The sequence below is a fragment of the Chlorella variabilis genome (assembly GCF_000147415.1).
Source record: "Chlorella variabilis unplaced genomic scaffold CHLNCscaffold_1, whole genome shotgun sequence".
Taxonomy (NCBI): domain Eukaryota; kingdom Viridiplantae; phylum Chlorophyta; class Trebouxiophyceae; order Chlorellales; family Chlorellaceae; genus Chlorella; species Chlorella variabilis.
Window position 1 is genome coordinate 1945971 of NW_005435087.1, and position 11416 is coordinate 1957386.

Below are 11416 nucleotides of genomic sequence, written 5' to 3' on the forward strand. Positions count from 1 at the left end.
TGCCGAAATCAGGGAAAAAAGGACACCAGGTGGTGTTGGGAGCAGCAGCAGCTTCCGGCCCACCCCCCCACCCCACCCGGGGGCCTTTCCCACACCCAGCCCACCCCCTCCCCCGTTGGATGAAGACGCCCCACCAGTTTTCGTTGGTTTTTGCCAGGCCGCGCCCCTTGACCTCGTTGCGCAGGGTTGGGATGACGTCCTTTCGGTCCTGGGGGGCAAACAGGTGGGGGATGTCGCCGCTGGACACCAGGTCATTCACATACCCCAGTTGCACGGGGGGGGGGGGGGGAGGGCCGGCAAGGGAGGGAGGCGCGGCAAGGGTGGGTGCGTGGTGGCGATGCGCTGGGCTTGCGATTGAAATGGATGGAAGGTGGTGGCTGAAAGCATAGGCCTCTGCATCAGGGGCTACAGCAAGCGGGGAGGAGCATGGTGCGCGCCACCCACCATCTTCTCATCCACGATCTGGGAGTCGGTGAGCAGGAACAGCACGCCCTCGTCCTGCAGCGGGGAGAGCAGCGGGCGCAGCGGGCAGCCTCACACGTCGCCGCTCGCAGACAGCAACCGACCAGGTGTGTGATGAAGTGGCCCCTACGCCCTGAACCCACCTTGAGCCCCGCCCGCTTGTACATGCGGACCAGGTCCTCCCTGAAGCTGGCCAGCGTGTATGTCCCCGATATGATGATGGTGTCGCACGTGTAGCCGCACATGTGGGCCGCCAGCCGCGCCAGGCTCTGCTTGCCCGACCCGCCCACCCCCACCAGCAGCGCGTGGCCGCCGGGGCTGCTGATGATGCGGGAGATACGGCACACGTGCCTGATGGCGTCATCAAACAGCACCAGGTCCATGACTGGAGGGAGGGGGAGAGGGCAGGGGGAAGGTGGGACATGGGTGCAAAGGGAAGGAGATTGAGGTGCTAGAAAGGGGCCAGAGGTGCAGAACGGCAGACGGGTAGGCTGCCCGTTCATTGGTGGGACGGGGTGCATCGAGGACGGCTGCGCAGAAGTCGATGTCGTGGGGCAATGCGAGAGGTGCAGCAGAGCTGAGCGCAGCAGCAGAGTGGTACCTCCTAAACTGGAACCGATCTTCCGGTGAGCAGCAGCCTCCACACACCCCTGCCCCGCCATGCATGGCCAGCCAGCGGCCATTGCCCATCCTGGCCTCCCTCCCACCATCCACTTTGGCCTTTCACAGCACCCCATCACCACCAACCCCCATCCCGCCCACCCGCATTCGTCTCATTGTACTCGGCCAGCCCCTCTGCCAGCGTGCGCTGCAGCCGCTTCCAGCCCGCAGCATCGACGACCTCATTATAGCATGCATCGCCGCCGTGGCCCGCGGCAAAGTGGCAGAAGACGAGCGGCTTGGGGTCCTTGGCGCGGTAGTAGTCGTCAATGTCTGAAGGCAGGACGCACAACCGGGAGGCGGGGAGGCACCTGGGCCGATCAGCTGTCTCAGCTCACGCAGCACCTAATATTGTGTGGGGGCGCATCAGGTTTAAAAAGCGCGGCTGTCGTGTGTGCCCACCTGGCAGGCTGAAGTACTTCTTGGCCACCGCCACAACCAGCTTGCCAAATTGGGCGAGGTCGGCGGCGCTCACCAGCCGGTCAGCATCTGCACTGGGGTTGCGCGCGCTTGCGGGTGTTGCTGGGCTGGTCAGGTGATGAGGCACCAATGCTGGGTGCGCGCCGGCTGCAACGCGATGTGCCACTAATGTGCCCGGCCCCAGCCCCGCCACCGCTCCACTCACAGGTGCGCTCGCTCTCGTGCAGCCACAGGCGGATGAGCTTGGAGGGGTCGCTGTTGTACTTGTCGGGCGTGCTCATCATCAGGCCCTGGAAGATCTGGGCCAGGTGGCGCACGGTGAACCTGCAGGCGAACGCGCCAGGAGAGGAGGATCCAGGCTCAAGGGGGCCTGGGCTGGCACACTTGGCGGAGCAACAGGCAGCAGGCCTGCAACGCTGGCCAGCAGCCCAGCCCAGCCCAGGCCCCCCGATTCGGCTGGATGGACGCATTTGCCGCCAGGTCGTGCCAGCCGCTCCCTCACTCGTAGTGGAAGTTGACCGCGGTCTTGCGGAAGGTGGACACCACCTTCTCGTGCAGCGCCAGCGCCGCCTGCAGCAGCTTGTTGCCCAGCTCCTGCACGTCCTGCGAGAACTTCTTGAGGTGGCCTGCAGGGCAGAGGGCAAGGTGGAGGTGACAGGCGGGCTGGAGGCGGGCCGCGGCAGCCGGGATCTCAGCAGCCACAGCCACCCAGGTGTGGTGCACAGCAGCCTGCCCCCTCGCATATGCCAGCACAGGCGGGCTGGAGGCAAGCCGCCCGCAGCCGCCCACCGTGCAGGAAAGAGCCGTAGATCATCATGAGCGAGTCCACGCCGGGCGTCTCCACCGCCAGCGTGACAAACAGGCGCTGGAGGCGGGGGTCGACGACAAAGGAGCCAGCGGTGGGGTTCATGCACGCCACGTACCTGCGGGGGTTGGGAGGGGTCAGGGAGGGAGGGAGGGGTCAAGAAGGCAGGGCGTCAGCATGGGCAAGTCAGACAGTCAGTTGGGGAGGCAGAGGCATGTGTTGCAGCTACACGACTGGGGGCTCTCAGCCCGGTGGCAGCACACCCTCCGTTGCCTGCCTTCCCGGGCGTTGCACCGCCTTGAGCGTCAGCTCCCACCCCCGCCCATCCCCACTTACTGCGTGCCCGACACCGCCTTGAGCGTCAGCTTGGCCCTGTCGTACCAGTGGCCGTAGCCCAGGTGCTGGCGCATGAGGGAGATGGGCATGGCGGTTTCGTAGGCGTCCAGGCGGGGCATGTTGAGGTCGTCCACAAAGTAGATCTGCTGGCGGTTGGCGGGGGGCGCGTAGTTGGCGCCCGCCTTCTTCTCCAGCTGGGACTCCAGGATCTGCAGGGAGGGGGCAGGGAGCGGCCAGGGCCGGCGGGCCGAGCGGAGGGCTTGACAGCAGAATGGTGGGGGAAATAATCCGGGGCTGGGGCCCGACCAGCCCGTCGCGCTGAGCTCCCAGAAGCGGTACTGATGCCGAGCACCAGCAGCGCACAGGTGGAGCTGTGCTGGCGCCGGCCGTGCCTGCGCCGCCCCGCTGCCTCACCTTTTGGAAGGAGGCCACGTCGGTGAAGTAGTTCATGCTGATGGACAGAGCCGACTGGTCCTCACCCAGCGCTTGCAGCTTGCCCTTGACCAGCTGCGTCTTGCCCTGCACAACGTGACCCACCGGGAGGCTGGCTGGGCGCGCATGCATGGCACCTCTGGAACCGCGGCCAGCAGCGCTCAACACCGGCCCCAGGCCCGCGGCCTTCCGCCACTCACCACGCCGCTGCCGCCCACAAACATGATGGGCTTGCGCAGGGACAGCATCATGTCCAGGAAGAAGCGCAGGGACACGGTCTCGGGGGTGGGCACAAACACCTGCGTGGCGGAGGCACACAGCACAGGGCACTGGGCGTGGAGGGCAGCGCTGGAGGGGAGGGTTCACCCCGAGGCATGCAGCAAGGGGATGCTGTGTGCACTGCGGGGTGTGCGGCCTACCACTCCTACCTGCGACATCGGCACCGAGCCGTCGTACTCCACAGGCTGCACCAGGTCAGCCCTGCAGCGCGCACCGGTTGGAGCCAAGCACAGCCATGCACACTGGGTGCGGTGGCCACTCCTGGGCCCCTGGGGAGCACCACTCCTGCCGGGCTGGGGCCCTGGCCCGCCATTGCGCCGTCAGGCTTGTTGCCTGCCCTATCAGTGCAAGGTCTCACCAGGGCGAAAACTTGGCTGACTTGAAGTTAGGATAGTAGTCATAGACGGTGCCCTTCTGGGGGAAGCGCACCGCAGTCCAGGTGGCCTGTGACGAGGTACAGGGCAGTGCAGGCGGGGCGGGATTGGATCAGATGAATAGGGGAGAGCGAGCGCCCTACATGTGGCATCATCACCCCTTCATCTCGCTGCCTCCTGAGGCTTGGCGCTGTTCCTGGCACTGCTGCTGCCCGCTCCACTCCAAGTGCATGCCCACCTTCCACCACTTGTCAAAGGCCTGCCGGTACTTGATGCCATCCTTCTCGCACAGCGCGCCGCCAAAGGCCCACACGCAGGCAAACACGAAGGCCATCTCGAACAGCGGCTGCTCCGCCTTGGCGGGCAGGTTCTCGGGGCGCAGCAGGCCCTGGGGGCAGGGCAGTGGCAGGAGGCAAGGCAGCACAGAATGATTAGAGATGTTAGACACTCGGCACGCATGGGCATGGGGGAGGATCAGCCAGTATCAACGCTGATTGGAGCCCAGCGCCCCCCACCTCCCTGCCACCAGCCCCGCCTCACCTCCAGTATGCTGCACAGCGTGCCCACAAAGTTCATGGTGCCCAGCGGCACGACATGGGAGAAGCTCTTGCGCATCTCAAAGGCGGTGGGCGGCACGTACTTGCCAAACAGCTCCTGCAGCCAGCGCAGGGGCACCTCTGCATCGCCCCACTTGGCCTTCTCGGCATATGCCCTGCGATGCGGGCGCAGGCAGGTTAGGCAATGGGAGAGTAGCGAGCGCTCTCAAGCCAGGGGGTATCTGGGTGTCCTGGCATGCTCCCTGACCGCACCCAACCCCGCACTCTGCGGACAGCCCTAGCACATAGCTTCACGCCTGCCTGATGCTAACTGCCACCAGCCCCACCTGGACACACGGCGCAACCACGACTCCACCAGGCTCGACCACTGCCGGCCCTCGCTGATGTACAGGATGCCGGCGCGGGTGGCGGTGGCGGGGGTGGCGTACCGCAGGTCGCGAATCTCAAAGATCAGCTGCAAGGGCACATGATAAGGTGTCAGACTGCTCAAGAAAGTCTTGAAGCCAGAGTGTGTTCGGCAAATCGGTCATGTTGGCTGCTTCACTGAAGAAGGGAGCCAGGCAGCCACCAGCGCAGCTGCCAGCACAGACTTGCCCCCAGCCCCACCTTCATGTGCGGCAGCAGGCGGATGCGCTCGTTGGAGGGCAGCGTGAGCAGCTTGTTGTCATCCATCAGGCTGTTGGCGCTCTCAATCCAGTTGGCATCTGCAGGGGATGGCCGGCACGTTGCAGGGTGCAATGAGAAAGACATGTGCCTTTGCCTGTTCCCCAGCTGCAGCCCATAGATTCAGCCGAGTGCCAGCCTGTGCTTGTTGGCTACGAGACTATAGGAGACTCCTTCCCCACCCCACCAGCCCTGCGCACCCAGGTCTCCGTCCAGCACGATCCATTTGGGGTTGTCGTCGGGCACGTTTGCCAGCTCGCGCAGCGTGCACGACAGCAGGCCGTCCTTCCACTCGCGGGTGGCCATGTTGACGTAGCCATATAGCTCCTGGGTGCTTATGCTCTTGGGGTTCAAGTCACGCACAACCACCTGCAGGGGGAAGGGTGCGCAGGGGCAGGCGGGGGGCAGCGCCGATGCGGGATAAACAGTGTGCTCACGTGAAGGGCTTTGTGCGCATGTGCAGAACAGGGCCTCGGCACCTTCTTCCTGTTGTTGGCTTGCAGGTAGGGGTTGGAGGGGGCGTCGCAGCCCGCGGAGATGGCCTTGGCCAGCACGCGGATGACCTCGGAGCGGCCGCAGCCGGTGGGGCCCATCAGGAAGACGCAGTGCCGGATGGCCAGCAGCTCGCTGTGGGTAGCAGTTGCAAAGAAGGGGTGGATTTTGGCGTGCGGCGGGATGCTCTCAGCGCTGTGCCACCTGGACCGTGCTGTAATTGACTCTTAGCATGAGCCTGCGCCTCCCCTGCACCACTCTGCTGCCCCTGGGACATGGACAAGCCCACCTTAAGGCCACCACGTTGTGCACAAACTCCTCGTCCGGCTCCAGCCCCAGCTCCCGCGCTGTCTGTTTGACGACCGCCTCAAAGCCGGGGTCGCGCTGGCGGGGAGGGTTGGTCTGCAGGCAGGCGGCAAGACACACAAGGATCACCGGGGTCGGCCTGGGCAAGGTTTCCGGCAAGCCGGCTGCAGATATCTAACCGAAGAAAGGCAAGACACCCAGCGAGCCTGCAAGTGCCCCAGCCGACCTGCGGGAAGATGTCTGCCAGCAGGCCGTTGAACACCACCAGGTCCTGGGCCAGGATCTTGGGCAAGTTGAAGTCGCTGCGGGCGCGGGAGATGAGCGGGCACGGGTGGAAGGAAGGGAGCCGATGCAGAGCAAGTCGATCCTCAACCTGCCATAGCATGAACAGCAATTGCCTTGTGCAGGGCAGCTCACCGCAGCGCGCGGAACAGCACGTCAGTCTCGTCCTGCCCCGCCTGGCTGCGCAGCAGGCCGCCCGCCACCACCAGCACGCTCTTGATGGCACGCAGGCCCCCTGCAGCAGGGAGGTGATACAACGGGTGGGCCAAGCAAGGGGCGGCGGCATTGCATTGCCATCAGCGTGCAACACTTTATTGACAGCAAACAAGCCGTGCCTGGGTGCGGGTCCAGCCCCAAGCACAGGCCACTCACAGTCGTAGTGCTTCTGCGGCGACAGCAGGTCCTCCAGCAGGTAGTAGAGCGCCGCAAACTTCTTGGCCAGCGCCTTGGCTGCGGTCAGCAGGCAGGCAGGGAGGCGGGCGGTCATGCAAGCAGGCTGGCAGTAGGGCCGAGGCAGGCAGAGACACGGAGGCAAGCAATGTGGCGGGCCTGCTTGCTTCAATTTCCAGCTTCTGCTGCCCCTGCTCCAGTCTTAAATTCAGTCTCAAAGGGGGGGCGGGGGCGCACCCGTCACAAAGCCCTCTGCCATCAGCATGTTCTCCATGATGAGCTGGCGGTCAGGCACCACCACAGTGATGGGTCGGAACAGGGCCTGCGGTCAAGGAAAAGTGTTGCGGTTGTACAGCTGCGGTGATGGTGGGTGAGGCCCACTGCGCCCAGTTGGCTGCACTCTGCTGCTCAGTAGCAGGGCCACGCAAGGTGCAAGGGCTCGTCAACAATGCGCACCTTGAGCGACTCTGGCAGTTCGGCACGGCCGATGTAGCCCGGGTTCATGGTGATGAAGACGCTGGTGCCCTCCTGCACGGCAGCACGCAGGCCGCAGCGGCGGGCAGGCGCTGTTGATATGCTGCCTGCCTGCTACAGCACCGCCCAGCTCCCTGCTGGTATTCCTGCACAGCCCGCATCCTCTCCCCTCCGGCGCCTCCCTCCCACCTCCAGGGGCATCTCCACGCCGTCGGCCGCCACAAAGGTGAAGCCCTGCACCGCCGGGTGCTTGACGCCCTGGGCGTCCACATACTCCAGGCCACGCCCCGGCAGCGCCGCCTTGCGTCGCTGCGCATCGGTGACGCACTTGTACTGCACCGAGCACACCGACAGCACCTCCGGCACCAGCCTGCAGGTGGAGGGGCCGCAGCACTAGGCAACATGGGCCAGCGGTACAAGGCGGCACGAGGTGACCGCTATGACAAGTGGCGAGGCGGCGGCAGGGGTGGAAGAGGTAGTCTGCAGCTTGCCTGTTGAACTCGTCCATGCCTGTATACAGGAAGGGAGGGCAACAGCACAGCGGTTGGAGTCAGGGCTGGGCTCAAGCAGCAGGTTGGGTTGGCAGCAAACAGCTGCAGCTAACTGTGGCAGCCTGCATCAACAGGCTCATGCACTGCCTCCGCTTACATCCGATGGAGCCCGACGCTGCGAGGCCCTTGAAGATGTTGCCCAGCGTGTGGTAGTCCATCTGCGGCGGTCGATAGAGCGAAAAAGGCAGGCGGGGTGCTGTATACAACAGCGGGGTGCCGACAGGGCGCTGCCACCTCGCCACATGTGCCTCATCCAGCCCTGCGCCAGCTCCTACCCGCACCCTCACCGCCCCCCACCTCGGGCGCGCAATTGAACACGTAGCAGGCCAGACCCAGCTGCGCCGCCAGGTCCTTGGTCGTCTCTGTCTTGCCGGTGCCGGCGGGCCCCGCGGGCGCGGTGCCCAGCGACAGCCACATGGCCTGGGTGGCGGTGACATAGATGCGGTCGGTCAGGGGGGTGATGACCAGGCGGGGGCCGTTGCCCAGATACTCGTGGCCATAGGGGAAGGAGGCGTCGCAGATGCGCACGCGGCAGTCGCCGATGGAGCTGCCGAGGAGAAGAACGATCCAACGGAGCGGCGAGCGTGAGGCGGGGTAAGGCGTGGGCGGGTCAGTTTGCGGCAGCGCAGCGATGGCCCCATCCCATGCCCTCCAACCACCGAGCCAGCACCTTGCCTCCCCATAGTCGCTCGCACCTGTCCCAGTAGGTGCGCAGCTGCGACTGCCAGGCGAAGCAGTCGCGGTCGGCGGCCCCCGTCTCCACGATGTGCTGCACCACGTCGCGGCTGTGGGCATCAATGGTGATGTGGTTCATCACCTGCAGGTGGCGGCGGTAGCGTAGGGTGTAGCATGGATGCCGTGGTAGGCACGACTGTATAGCAGCTGCCAGCGGCAAGCGAGCAGCAGGGTACACGCAGGCACGCAGGCCACGAAGCCCAGCCCCTCCTCACCTTTTGCCGGTCAGCTTTGCTGAGCTCAGTGCAGGTGATCTCAATCAGCCGTGTCAGCTGCGCCACCTGGCGCTCATTGTAAGCCTGCAGCAGGTGGCATGACAGCAGCACACCCATGACTCGTCTGCTCAACAGCAGATGGGGCCTGCGACCTGCATCAGGCATTGCGTGCACGGCAGCGCCAGCCTCACCTTCATGGCATTCTTGTTGCCGCCTGCCAGCTGGCCAAACGCCTCCTCCACCTCTTGGCACCAGTACATCTGGTTGACCATCTGCAAGAGGACGCGGCAGCAACAACCATGTAAGTGACTTGCACTCAAACAACACCGATGTGCCTGGTCGACTCCCCATCTTCCATCCCTCGCTGCCCCCGCGAGACCAGCAAGATCCCACCACCGGCACTCACCAGGGCGACCTGGCTGGGCCAGTCGAACATCCACTTCTCCCTCGGCTTGGCGGGGTAGTCGCGCACGCTGTCGCCCATGACCGCCCGCAGCTCGGCCCGCATCTTGTCCACCACCCGCCCCATGTAGGCCTCCACCTGCAGCACCCTCGGGCAGGGGGGCATAGGGGACACAGCGGGGTCAGGCTGTGCTGCCCGGAGCAGCTCAGGTCAGATGCTGAGACTGCAGCAGTTGACAGACCCCGTTGCATCAACTCACCCACCCTGCCCTCCACCAGGGGGCCCTGCCCCAGCCCTCCCCCAGCCGCACCCACCTTGCCCTCCAGCGCCAGCGGGGTCTGGAAAGCCACGTACTCAACGCCCACGCACGACTCCATGCCAAGCGCCTTGGGCCGCACCCCCGCAGCGGGCTTGTCTGTGTCCAGCCGCAGCGCGTTGATGGCCTGCGGCAGGCGAGGTGGTTGCAGGCGGGAATGAGGCAGGCGTGGCAGAACCAGAACCAGGAAGAAAGGTGGGTGGGTTAGGGTAGGCTGCTGCTCAGTGTCTGGCCCCCCTGCAGGCAGCTTGCAGCCCGCCTGGAAGATCTTGGCCATGTGGGGCATGATGCTTGCGGGCTTGTTGCCGTTCTGGAGGGGCAGGGCGGGGCAAGCAGCAGTGGCAGCAGCATTGCGTGGCCGCAACAATGTCCGAGAGGTGCAATCTCCCCGTCACGCTGTGCAATTGCTTCATATGCCAATGCACTGCGCCACAGCCACCTCCTGCCCAGCCTCACCGACAAAATCTCCAGCAGGTCTGATGAGGAGACAAAGTAGAAGCGGGGGAAGGCGCGGCGCTTGCTCTCCATGAAGTCCGCCAGCGCCTGCACCCCAGGTCCCAATAACAGCAGCATACTACCTTTGGTGCTGACCTCGCAGGCAGCTTGCTGGACGGAGTAGGGGATGTTGCACCCCAGCAGCCAGGGTACCTGGCAACATGGAGCTCTCCCTCACACTTGCCGCCACTGCGAACCACGCACGCAGCCATGCACCCCCCGCCCCTGCCGGGTGCCCTGCCCCCACCTTCTCACACAGCTCCAGCTCCCCCTGCTGCGCCTCCAGGTGCCTGAGCAGCCCCTCCTTGGTGCAGCACGCCACGCAGTTCTTGGCCACCACCATGTCCAGCAGCACCGCCCGCACCGCGGCGTCGATGCCCGCAAACCGCTGCGTGGCCTCTGGCAGCTCCCGGCGCACCTCCTCAGACTGGATGAACAGCGACTCCAGGTCTGAACGGGGAGGGCAGCGGGGAGCCAGGGGCGGGCCAGGGCGTTGAGCCAAAAGTGGGAGCCAGACCTGGTGTGGCACAAGGGACGGTCCCGCACAGCAGGGCTGCCCGCCCGGTGCCACGGGGCGAGTCCGGTCCCTGCACGCGTGTCCCCCCCTGAAGCGTCTCACATGCCCAGGAGCGCTGGATCTCAGCCATCAGCTGCACCACATCCGCCACCGCGTTCAGCTTCTTGTTCCAGGCCAGCACATCGTCGCGGAAGGTGGCCACAAAGCGGCTGGCCATCATGCCCTGCGGGAAGGGGCGTAGGCGGGAGCAGGGGCGATCGTGCCGGTCAAATACACTGCTTGCCAGGGCCGACGCACCACGAGTAGAGGCGTAGTATGGCAACAGGTGAAGGCTGGGCTGGGTTGCTGATGAGGCGCAGCAGCGGCGGGTTACTCCTGGCGCTTGCCTGCACCAGCACTTGGTTGTCCTCCAGCGCCGCAAAGTCGTCCTCAGCCATCTTCACGGTGGACACCTCGGAGCTGCCGCGGTGGGGCTGGAACACGAAGCACACCTTGGACCAGGTGTCCTGCAGCTTGGCCAGCGCCTGCGGCAGGAACGGGAGAGAGAGGGGCGGGACCCACGGCAGGAAGGAGGCAGGCGAGAGGTGAGGGGGGCGGACAGCGAGCAGCGGAGGCCAGCGGCAGTCTGAAGCAGCCGCGCTGTGCCCTGCGCTGTGCGCTGGGGATGCTGCAGCTGCAGCTGCCGCTACTGGCTCCCACCACCCCGCCCACCCACCGTCTCCATCTTCTCCTCCTTCTGCGCCCGGTCCACAATCTCCGCCACATCCTCGGCGTACTTGTGCAGCTGCAGGCGCAGCAGGTCCTCCACCCGGAACTCCTCACCCACCTCAAAGTGCACCTGCGGGGGTGGGGGCTGGGTCCGGTGAGGGGGGGGGTGCGCGATTGATTGTGGGGTGGTGGTGCATTCATTCATTCATTCATTCAGCACACAGCCCGGCCGCCTCTTGCTCGAGGGCGGCCCACTTTGGCCTGGGCCGCCCGGGCCGCCCTCCCCCCCGGGCGCATGTTCGGTGTTGGAGGGGTGTGCCCAGCGATAGGGGGCCCCTGAAGGCATGCGCCGAGGCCGGGAAGCGTGGTTCGGCGCTGCTGCACGCTTGGCGATTTGACCAGAACCACGTGCCGCCGAGCTGCGGCCGCAGTTTCCGGCCCACGGTCTACGGTCGCAGCCACGGGACTCGGCGGCACGGCGTTTGGGCCCAAGCTTGCTGCCGCCGCCGCCGTGCCCGGGGGGCAGCGCGGCGGCGGCGGCACG

General features: G+C 65.6%; 1 protein-coding gene across 1 annotated transcript in view; it reads right to left on the bottom strand.

Annotated features, from left to right (window-relative positions):
- Positions 1–11416, bottom strand: part of CHLNCDRAFT_133411 (hypothetical protein) — a gene marked incomplete at both ends in the record, with an annotated part of 27900 nt that overhangs the window by 10001 nt on the left and 6483 nt on the right. Inside the window, 39 exons of the mRNA XM_005852135.1 lie at positions 128–208; positions 445–498; positions 606–847; positions 1225–1395; positions 1525–1611; positions 1748–1866; positions 2045–2168; positions 2332–2465; positions 2684–2892; positions 3098–3202; positions 3316–3414; positions 3544–3595; positions 3753–3838; positions 4007–4156; positions 4309–4480; positions 4652–4779; positions 4932–5029; positions 5189–5357; positions 5468–5615; positions 5770–5882; positions 6013–6088; positions 6204–6303; positions 6441–6518; positions 6696–6780; positions 6915–6986; positions 7122–7302; positions 7598–7641; positions 7781–8030; positions 8179–8300; positions 8434–8517; positions 8625–8705; positions 8840–8974; positions 9151–9279; positions 9337–9462; positions 9609–9695; positions 9895–10097; positions 10267–10387; positions 10557–10688; positions 10880–11002. Of these exons, the coding sequence (XP_005852197.1) occupies positions 128–208; positions 445–498; positions 606–847; positions 1225–1395; positions 1525–1611; positions 1748–1866; positions 2045–2168; positions 2332–2465; positions 2684–2892; positions 3098–3202; positions 3316–3414; positions 3544–3595; positions 3753–3838; positions 4007–4156; positions 4309–4480; positions 4652–4779; positions 4932–5029; positions 5189–5357; positions 5468–5615; positions 5770–5882; positions 6013–6088; positions 6204–6303; positions 6441–6518; positions 6696–6780; positions 6915–6986; positions 7122–7302; positions 7598–7641; positions 7781–8030; positions 8179–8300; positions 8434–8517; positions 8625–8705; positions 8840–8974; positions 9151–9279; positions 9337–9462; positions 9609–9695; positions 9895–10097; positions 10267–10387; positions 10557–10688; positions 10880–11002 (4770 nt within the window). The remainder of the gene's footprint in view (positions 1–127; positions 209–444; positions 499–605; positions 848–1224; positions 1396–1524; positions 1612–1747; positions 1867–2044; positions 2169–2331; positions 2466–2683; positions 2893–3097; positions 3203–3315; positions 3415–3543; positions 3596–3752; positions 3839–4006; positions 4157–4308; positions 4481–4651; positions 4780–4931; positions 5030–5188; positions 5358–5467; positions 5616–5769; positions 5883–6012; positions 6089–6203; positions 6304–6440; positions 6519–6695; positions 6781–6914; positions 6987–7121; positions 7303–7597; positions 7642–7780; positions 8031–8178; positions 8301–8433; positions 8518–8624; positions 8706–8839; positions 8975–9150; positions 9280–9336; positions 9463–9608; positions 9696–9894; positions 10098–10266; positions 10388–10556; positions 10689–10879; positions 11003–11416) is intronic.